This window comes from Mytilus edulis, chromosome 8, assembly GCF_963676685.1.
Source record: "Mytilus edulis chromosome 8, xbMytEdul2.2, whole genome shotgun sequence".
In the NCBI taxonomy this organism is placed as follows: domain Eukaryota; kingdom Metazoa; phylum Mollusca; class Bivalvia; order Mytilida; family Mytilidae; genus Mytilus; species Mytilus edulis.
This window is the reverse complement of record NC_092351.1, coordinates 66467660-66478130: the sequence shown is the minus strand read 5'-3', so window position 1 is coordinate 66478130 and position 10471 is coordinate 66467660. Positions and strand designations below refer to the sequence as shown.

Here is a 10471-nt window from a genome sequence, read left to right as displayed (position 1 = left end):
CCTTCAACAATGAGCAAAACCATACCAATAGTCAGCTATAAAAACACCCCTAAATAAATGACAAATGTAAAACAATTCAAACCAGAAAACTAACAACCTGATTTATGTAGAAAATAATGAACGAAAAACAAATATGACTTGGGACAGGCAGTAAGTACACAGTTCATTTTTGTTTAGGGGCTAGCTGAAGCACACCTTTGAGTGCAGGAGTTTATCGTTGTATCGAAGACCCATTTGTGGACTTCGGCTGTTGTCTCTTTGACACATTTCCCATTTCCATTCTCAATATTATATTCATAATGTGGCAGAGTTAAATTAATTTGAAGGTGCAACCCTCTCGCTAAGCTGGGACATTGGTGTAACAGTTTAACATGAGAACAAACTTGAAAAATCAAGGCTTAAATTATCAGATTGATACACACCAGAAATACATCTAATAAAAACAAAGACCAGACATGGGTGGGTACTTATCCATCCCAACAGCAAAAAGACAATTAAGTACAAATTTGAGAGTACTCACAGTTACTGACAACTAGTTTGATGCCAATAACAACTAATAACAAAATGCATCTAAGACTGAATAAAATTAAGAATGGAAATAGGGATATGTCAAATAGAGAACAACCTGACCAAACAGCAGACAACAGCCAAAGGCCACCAATAGGTCTTCAACAAAGCAAGAAAAACCTGCACCCCAGGGTGAGCCTCAGATGGTCCTTAATAAAATTGTGTACTAGTTCAGTGAAAATGGAAGTCACCCTTAACTTCAAAACATATAATTGAACTAAAATTTAAAAAAAACATACAAGACTATAACCAAAGGCCAGAGACTGAAGTTTACTTCTGGCAGATATCGATTGTCCTTAAAGTCATTTTCATGTTTCAGTGAACTATATCGTTAGGGACAACTATATTAGGTTGACATACTTGAATACTCAACCAACAGATAACAAACTTGAATACTCAACCAACTGATGATAGACTTGAATATCCAACCAACAGTTGACAGCCTTGATTACCTAATCAAAAGTCGACAGACTTGATTACAAAACAACAGACGACATACTTGAATACTTAACCAACAGATGGCAGACTTGGACTTCTCTTGAACTGAATTTTAATTGTTATGCGTTTACTTTTCTACATTGGCTAAAGGTATAGGGGAGGGTTGGGATCTCATAAACATGTTTAACCCCACCACATGTTTGCGCCTGTTCCAAGCCAGGAGCCTCTGTTAGTCTTGTATTATTTTTGATTTTAGTTTCTTGTGTACAATTTGGACTTTAGTATGGCGTTCATTATCACTGAACTAGTATATATATTTGCTTAGGGGCCAGCTGACGGACGCCTCCAGTTGCGGGAATTTCTCGCTGCATTGAAGACCTGTTGCTGACCTTCTGCTGTTGTCTGTTCTATGGTCGTGTTGTAGTCTCCTCGACATATTCCCCATTTCCATTCTCAATTTTATTGATTAACAACAGTTGGCAGACTTGATTACCCAACCAACAGATGACATTCGTGATACAAAACCAACAGTTGACAGACTTGATTACCAAACCAACAGAAGACAGACTTGAATATCCAACCAATTGATGGCAGACTTGAATATTCAAGCAACTGATGACAGACTTGATTACCCAACCAACTGATGACAGAATTGATTACCCAACCAACTGATGACAGACTTGATTACCTAACCAACTGATGACAGACTTTATTACCCAACCAACTGATGACAGAATTGATTACCCAACCAACTGATGACAGAATTGATTACCTAATTAACCAACAGTTGATAGATTTAAATATTCAACCAACATATGACATAATATCATGATACCAGTTCTGATAAGGACTTTTATATGCATGATTGGTTAAGAAAACTGATTTTGAACCTTTTTCTGTGTAGGGAATCAACTGCATTTATCATCAAATTCCTGTCCACTGTCTACCCATTAGTGTACAATAGATTGTACTGGGAATTGTGAGGCAAGCAACAAACACAAGTCAGGTATTTTTTTCACATTTTGCATTAAATCATAGATATAATATCTGTCATTGCTTATTTAACATCTTTTTTTCAAGAGGTCATTCCTACTGCATTGCTCTTTTTCTGATGTCACAACCTCTTGGGAATATATGTTAATTTTCAATGTTTGTCTATGCAGATACATGTACATGTATTAGTTGTATTGTACTGGTGTTGCAAGGAACATTCACATATGGGAGATAATTTTGAGATGTAGTTTGTAAAATTCAACCACATAGAAAGACAGATATCATGATGCGCTTCAGCTCTCCTACTTTCAGGTAAATTGGCTTCAATCTATAGTACACTACTAGCAATATCCAGTGTACAGGGAAACAAACTGAAGTGTTGTTAAGCACAGCAGAATAAAAGAAATCAATGAATCATAATGTTTATTTATGATAAAAAGTCTAAATAAATATTTCACTACATTATATACATGTACAACAAATAAAAAATAAGCCAACAGTCTAGAAATAAATCCGGTATAAAAAATTAAGCTTTTAGAAGTAAAAAGATTTCATAAATATCATTAAAATTACCTAAAAATTGTCTCGGCTCTTAATTTCAGTAATCCAAGAACTCAACAAGAACACACATATTGTGGTGCTTACCATACCCCCACTCATCATTTAAGGTATTAGAAAACAGGAAGAAGATTAAGACAGTTATAAAAAGCACACTTACATTAGTCATTACAACTCATCATTGTTGAGCTGTTGACCAAATGTGAATGTATTCTATTCAGAAGTATCAAGAAATATATGACATTTTTTTTGTAAGTCATGATATCCACAAACAGGAAGTGGGTATCTAACAATTCCAAAAGTGCTCACATGTACACCTGACAACAAATAACAGCCAAGCTGCTGAACAATTATAAAGTCATTCTGTTTAGTAATTTCTGGTAAAAGAGTGGTTAAAATATTTGTTGGAAGAATATATGATTATAGAATAAGACGATTTCAATATAGCCTCCTTTTTTTTATAATGAATGTTAAAAAAAAAGTATCTAGCGCAAATATAACTTCCAAATATAGCCCTTACCATCCAAAGAGGAAATGGTAGGATAGATCCCTTAATAAAGTCATCTATCAGATTTAATAGAAAATATAATATATATAGTATCTTATATAGCATACAGTGATACATTTATGTTAAAAAGTATGTTGCATATTTAATGAAAAGGCACTAAACTCATGAATTTAACAATTACAATACAATTGGTAAAAAGTGTGGGTCCATTCTCTAATTCACTTTTCATTTTACCAAAAAATAAATTGTATAACAAATATCAAACTAACCAGGTAATGACACTTCTGTGGTAACCAAAAGATACATTGTAAAGGGAATTCAAAATATCTCCCACGGCCAATTCCAAATGCTTGTTTTGCATTTAGCTGCAATTAGTATTTTTTGAATTATTGGGCTTTAAAAAAGACTGAACTTTTCCCTATTGATCTTTTAATATAAAAAAGATAAGCTTATTTTACTCATATATATCTTATTTAACTTATAAACATTTGATATAAAGTCATCACACGATAAACAAATGCCACTAGTTTCATCTTCTTTACATTGCATAAAGAGAGCTACCTGTAGGTTATCCTTTTAAATGCAGTCTTCACAATAAACTTTCAAATCTACATACCCGAAATTTTAATTGATGAAAATTTTAGATGGACTCTGTTGGCCTGTACGGATGATTTTTACAGGCCCAACATTAATTTTACTAGCCTGGACTGCGTGGCCTGTGGTTCAGCGTGAAGTCACTGCTAATGTTGTCATAAATTAATATTGAGGAAGTAAATACTACATGTAAGGCGAAATAAAAATGCCCCCTAATGACCCTTAAATAAAATGTATACATTTTTATAACAATATAAGAATGTGCATGTAGGTTTTAATTTTTTAAAATACATGACAAACTCTGACATCTGGCCTTATTGCCACCTCAATGATTTAAAATTAGAGCTTAGTTCTGTTGATATTATTATATATATCAAAATAACAAACAAACAATAAAAAAAAAACATACTTCTCACAAAATAAAAACATTATTTCAAACTCACAATGAAACAAGATACCCACATTAAATCTTTTTAAGTGACTGACATTTGATTTAAGTCTAGCAAAATTATGAATGAAAGACTTGTTTTTAAGTCTATGTTTATATGTATATTGATAAAAGAAAATGAAAACAAATTTCAGTACATTATCAATAACATCTAATCTTTAATAAACAAATAAAAATGTCAATTAGAAATCAACATTCCAATAAGGTTTTAAGAAACATAAGACATGTAGAGATAAAGCAATTCGTTAGTATTTTTTTCTTCCAAATTTTAGTGTTTATTCAAAATGTAACACAAAATTTGGGAATCAAGTGTGAGTTTTTAAAATTCTATAATACTATGATTACTATCACTTCTTTCAATATTTTTTTTAAATGACAGTAAGGGGAAAAAATTTCGTACAATAAAAAAAAAAAAACTTATTAAGGAGGTAGACCTAGGTTAAGGGAAATAACTCTTAAAATCATCAGTACGTTTGTGTCAACCATTTTCAAAAATATATTCTAAGCTTCTAGGTTACATTGATTATTTTCAAATTACATTGATGAACTTGACTTTTACAAACGCTTAACTGATTTAAAGAGTTATCTCCCTGAACCAAGGTCTGCCCCCTTAAGTAACTGCTAGCATGTCAAAAACTAAAGAATTCTCCCTCCTTGTTCATGTAACATAAGTAAGGCACACTTGTAATAAAAATAATGAAATATAAACCTGCATTATTGGTTTGGATAGTTTTGATACTGTGACATTTAATGTACTTTATTATTGGTTTGGATAGTTTTGATACTGTGACATTTAATGTACTTTATTATTGGTTTGGATAGTTTTGATACTGTGACATATAATGTACTGTATTATTGGTTTGGATAGTTTTGATACTGTGACATATAATGTACTGTATTATTGGTTGGGATAGATTTGATACTGTGACATATAATGTACTGTATTATTGGTTTGGATAGTTTTGATACTGTGACATATAATGTACTGTATTATTGGTTTGGATAGTTTTGATACTGTGACATATAATGTACTGTATTATAAGAGAAAGGTTCTGCAGTCCATTGGTTACTTGTTCTCATTTGAACGTTGGTATGAAAAGGGTTAGTTAATCTTTCTTCACTCTTCCGATCATGAAGACTTGTGAAAGTTTCATTAAATGTGTGATCAAGGTTAACGGAATGGTTACTGTCTTGTGGGTTATGTAAGTATTGAGATATATTAGACGAACTCAGCAGCATATCATTTTCTGACGTGTCAGCAGCAGTCTGAAGCATTGTGGGATTTTTTCTAAGGTAGATGGCAGTTTCTTTCATTTGTTCTTCAGATACACTGTATAGGGACTGTTGTATGTACCTTCCATCCGGGGATGACTGGTCTACTGCATCACTTTGTAACCTACTTTGTTCTTCTGTAGATTGCTGATGTAGACTCAATTCATCAACAATGTTAGTAATGGTGTCATCAGCAGTTACCTGACTAATTTCATTATTGTTGCCTTGCGGACCTTGAACTTCAGTAATATTGTCCGTCTTTTTAGCTGGCAATCTTTTAATACGACCTTCAGGTTTTTTCCCTTCTATCCAATAATCTTCTGCTCCTTTCAAATCACAAATGACATCTTCTCTCCATTCTTTAGTATGCTTTTTATGTACCAGTATCATGTGACGTCTAATTATAGATGCATCACTAAAAGAACGAGAACAGATAGCGCAAGAGAAAGGTTTATCTCCATTATGTATTCTTTCGTGACGTAATAATGCTTGTCTCTGAGTAAAACCTTTACCACAAGTACCACATAAATGATCTTTTGTAACTTTGTGAATTTTCTTGTGAATTTGTAATGCTGACTTTTGGCGAAATAGTTTATCACAAACATCACATTTAAAATGTAGCACTTCATCATGCATAAAACGATGTTCTTTCAGAGATTTTTCATATGCGAAGCTTTTACCACAATGTTCACATTGATAAGGCTTCAGTCCCATGTGAACATTGGCATGTTGAACATAGGAGTTTTTCTGGGTAAAACTTTTCCCACATGTTGGACAAAGAAATTGTTTTTTCATCCCTAAATGCTCTGATTTTACATGATAATTCAATACATATTTGGTGCTGAAAGACTTTTTACAAACTTTACATTCATACTCAGGTTTTATATAATTTTCCTCATGGCTTTTCTTATGCTGGATAAATGTTCGGCGTGATTTATACATTTTACCGCAGAAATCACAACATAACTGTGGATTCAGATGACATTTTTCATGTCGAACCAAATCTTTTTGAATGCTAAATATTTTATCACAAAATTCGCACGACCATATCTTGTCTTTGTGCATTCTCTGTACATGTTCTCTAAGGTTTGCTCGTTTACTAGATACATAGGAGCACTGGGTACAGGTAAACTCTTGCTTGCTTGGTTCTGTTTCTTCAGTTTTATTACTTCGTTTCTTCAAAGACTTTGGTTTTTGCTGCTTCTTAAGTGTTATCTTCAGAGCTTTGGTACCTGTTGAAAAATGAAGGTATATTAAACATGCTATATATAGTAAAAACATATTCTTCTGTTTTAATAAATCTTTAAACTAAATGCGACATTTACAATAGATATAAGAAGATGTGGTATGAGCCAATGAGACAACTCTCTCATCCAAGTCACAATTTGTAAAAGTAAACAATTATAGTTCAAAGTACAGTCTTCAACAAGGGACCTTAAGCTCACACAGAAAAGCAATATACAAAGGACCCTAAAAAAAATGACATGTTTTCTGTTTGTTTATACCTTCATCCTTTTTTTTTGTCTTTGCATGAATTGGCATATATATGTAGGACTCAAATCTATGGTGGGTTCCAAATCTATGGCAGATTCCTAATCTATGGCAAATGTGACGTCATGCCATCCCAAATCTATGGCAGATTTTTTTATAATCCTAATCTATGGCAAGTTTTGTAATTTCCTAATCTATGGCGGATTTATGTTCACGGTTTCCAAATCTATTGCAAATGATGTGCAAATGGAAAATAATGCAGTACCTATACGACCAATGATTTGTCTTAAACAAGTGGACATGTAAGACAATGGAAGCATGTCTATAAACATTTGTGAAATAAACATTCAATTATGGTCAACCAAATCGTGATGGTAAAAATAAAACGTAAATGATAAATTCAAATACATGTACCTTAATCATGTTAATACAGACTTCAAGATTGAAAGGATGTGCCCTGTAAAAATAAACATTTTCTTATCTTTGCATGGTACCTGTTTAACCCATTCATTAAACTAACTAGTCTAGTAAGTCCCTTAACAAACAAGAAGGTATTTTTTTTATAAAACAGAAATGATCAGTTTCAATTTTCAAGTAATATTCATTTCTTCGTTAAAATGCATCTTTTTTTCTTAAATGACGATTTAAATCAAATTGATATCCGTTTTTTTATCTTTCACTTTATAAACTTTGCCAGCCGTAGACAGCAAAATGTTTTCTATAACCCCTTTATCTAAAAAATCGAAGAAAAAATCGGTGTTGCTGTTCATCGCGGGCTTTGGTCGGTACAGCACATTTCATCTGCCTTCCGAATACTAGTAATAGGTCACATCTTCCTTGAGACTATCCGCAAATTGTTGTCGAGGGAAATGCCTATATCTGGAATGGTGTTCAAATTTATGGGTTCCGCCAACGTTTGTGGGGGCGACAATGTAATATGGCGTTATTCAATTGTGACACAATTCAAAGATCTGCCATAGATTTAGGGAAAACAAAAATCTACCATAGATTTGAGTTGTTTGGCGTTTGTAACGTCACATTTGCCATAGATTAGGAATCTGCCATAGATTTGGAACCCGCCATAGACAATGATAGATTTGAGTCCTACATATATATATAAATAACATTTAAGTAGATTTACCTCCGCTTTTACAACAGCAATTTTTATAAAGTTTCCCCTTTGTAACATGTTTGAAACTTATTAGGTACATAAGTACCTTCATGTCAAACTTTGGAAATATAATAAGCTTTGTGTGTATTCAATATTTTTTACAAATTTGAGGTTAACAATGTATGGTTCAATTCTATTGCATTTGATTTGGCAAACTTTCAGGCTCTTCAACATGTTCAAATTCATTATTTGAGTGTCACTGATGAGTCTTTTGTATATAAAATGTGAATCCGATCTGTCATACAAAATTTCAATCCTGATATCTGTGATCCTCTGTTTCTGGCTAACTATAACAAAGTATGTACAGTATTATTAAATGATATGAGCAAATCAGCCCTAGTATATGGATAAATCAAATACTGAAAACGTTCAACGGTAGATAAAAATCGAGAGTTAATATTGCTTTTTGAACAGGGGCAATATGGAAAAAACAGAGCCAATATGGAAAAGTGTTCATGTCTTTAAAAAGTCTTGAAACGGAAAAAACAGGGCCAATATGGATAATGCTGTATTGGCCCATGGGCTAATACTGGATGTTCACTTCCAGTTTTTAATTTTCTTAAAATCATTTAATAAAAGTGTTATGAACTGGCTGTTTTTGTATTGGCCCTGTACATGTTATAGATTCGCAATCAGCTGTATTGGCCCTCGACTTTTCAAGTCTCGGGTCCAATACAGCTAACCTGGAATCTATAACAGGGCCAATACAGAACATCAGAAATAGCACTATAATCATGATAATGATATATGTATAAGTACATCTGAACCAGTGATAACTCTACATCAGATTTATATAGTATAAATGAAACTTTACCTTTCACCTGAAATAGTTCTCCCTTGTTCTCTGGTGTCCAGTCAATTTCTAAATCTCTTTTCATTTCTTTAACACTTTCAACTTCACTGGTCAGATTATTATCATTTGTTCCATTTTCAACAAATACTTCATTATCTTTAATTTCATTTCTCATGTTTACTTGGTCTTCTAGGTTTTTAACAGAAAATTCATCTTGCAAAAGCTTTTGACTCCAAGATTTCTTTGGTTTTAAACTTGATGGTCTTTTTGCAATGTTTTTATCTTGTTTATTTTCTGTTAAGCTTTTTTTGTTTATTTGTCTCTTGGTTGACGATGATTTTGACGATTTTTTGGGAGTCAAACTTTTCCTCCTCCTTACTCTAGTAAATGACCGGTCAGTCTTTTTCCTGTTATTTGTTTCTTTTTGCTGCAACATTGGACTACTTGTACGAGGTTCACACATTTCTTCTTTAATTTCTGGACATTTTTCTTCTTGGGAATGATCTTGCGTTGGTTCAGAAGTGTGTTGTTTGATGTATTCTGTGACTGTGTCAGTTATCGTCTCAATTACTGGATGTGTATTACTATTAATCAAAGTGTCACTGGTAATAAACGAGTACACGATTGGATCTGGTATCTTCAATTTTGTTTGCTTTTTGTCAGCAGTACCATGATCTGTCGTTGTCGGAATTTCATCTTGTGGCAAACTGACTAATTGCATATCCTGAACTTGAATTTGGTTATCGGTGTTCTCCATGTCCAAGTTGTGTATGGTTAGTATACCTGGGTTTATATTATAGTTCGTCTGCAGATATCTTGAAATGCTGTTGTAAATTTCGATAATAGCAGCCCAATTGCCTTCCATCAGGCACTGCTTCTGTTCAGTGAAAGAAGTTTTTACATCGTTATCTAAGCATATTTTGTGGAGATGACTGTTAGGGTCCCATGGGAAATCTCCACATTTCGCTAAGACTTCAGATGAAAGAATTGCTGATGTATGGGAAAATATTGTAAATGCCATTATATTATTTCTTTGAGATTTCTTTCAAGTATTTCAAATTTTCATGCTAGTTTGTTTTTATTTTTGTTGATTTTCACATTTCACAACAAAACTTGTCCGGACCACAGATTTCGCCTCCTCAACAAAAAACTATTACACGGGACATAACCCCACTCTGGAATACAAGTCAATTCGTCCCCTAGTCAATTCGGCACCTATAAAAAATCAAATCGGCACATATTTAAAGTCAATTCGGCACTTATTATTATTTTTTTATCCTTTATTCGAGATATGAAGAGAAAATTACGACTAACTTCTTCTTCTATATGTATATATCCGTCCAATTGTTGAACACATTCGCAACGGATATTATCCAGACGGAAGTTAATTTGAGCTATAGTGTGTGATAACATTGTGTGAGGGAATTCGACGTTTGCTCTACCACTGTTCACTCCAGCGCAATTTATGACAACACCACTGTATCAATCAGAATGATTTTTTTTGCAGTGTTTTAAGAAATGATTTTACTTTGTTGTCGCGTATTATTCGTGATACATTCAATGTTTTAAAAAGGCGAATTTTCTGTAGAAAGTCAATGATTATGTTGACTTTTGAAGGCCAAACTTTTTACAGCCTTA

General features: G+C 33.0%; 1 protein-coding gene across 2 annotated transcripts; it reads right to left on the bottom strand.

The window, feature by feature from the left end:
• Window positions 1-2404: 2404 nt before the first annotated feature.
• Window positions 2405-9977, bottom strand: LOC139486104 (GDNF-inducible zinc finger protein 1-like). Of its 2 annotated transcripts, XM_071270816.1 has the most exons (4): window positions 8855-9977; window positions 4944-6610; window positions 4726-4861; window positions 2405-4540 (listed from the first exon to the last, which is right to left on the bottom strand). In XM_071270816.1, exons 1-2 carry the CDS (start codon window positions 9852-9854, stop codon window positions 5097-5099), a joined length of 2514 nt encoding a protein of 837 aa, XP_071126917.1. In that variant the 5' UTR covers window positions 9855-9977; the 3' UTR covers window positions 2405-4540; window positions 4726-4861; window positions 4944-5096. The 2 variants fall into 2 exon arrangements, with proteins under 2 accessions (XP_071126917.1, XP_071126916.1); XM_071270815.1 differs by having other exon boundaries at window positions 4726-6610.
• Between the last annotated feature and the right edge of the window lie 494 nt (window positions 9978-10471).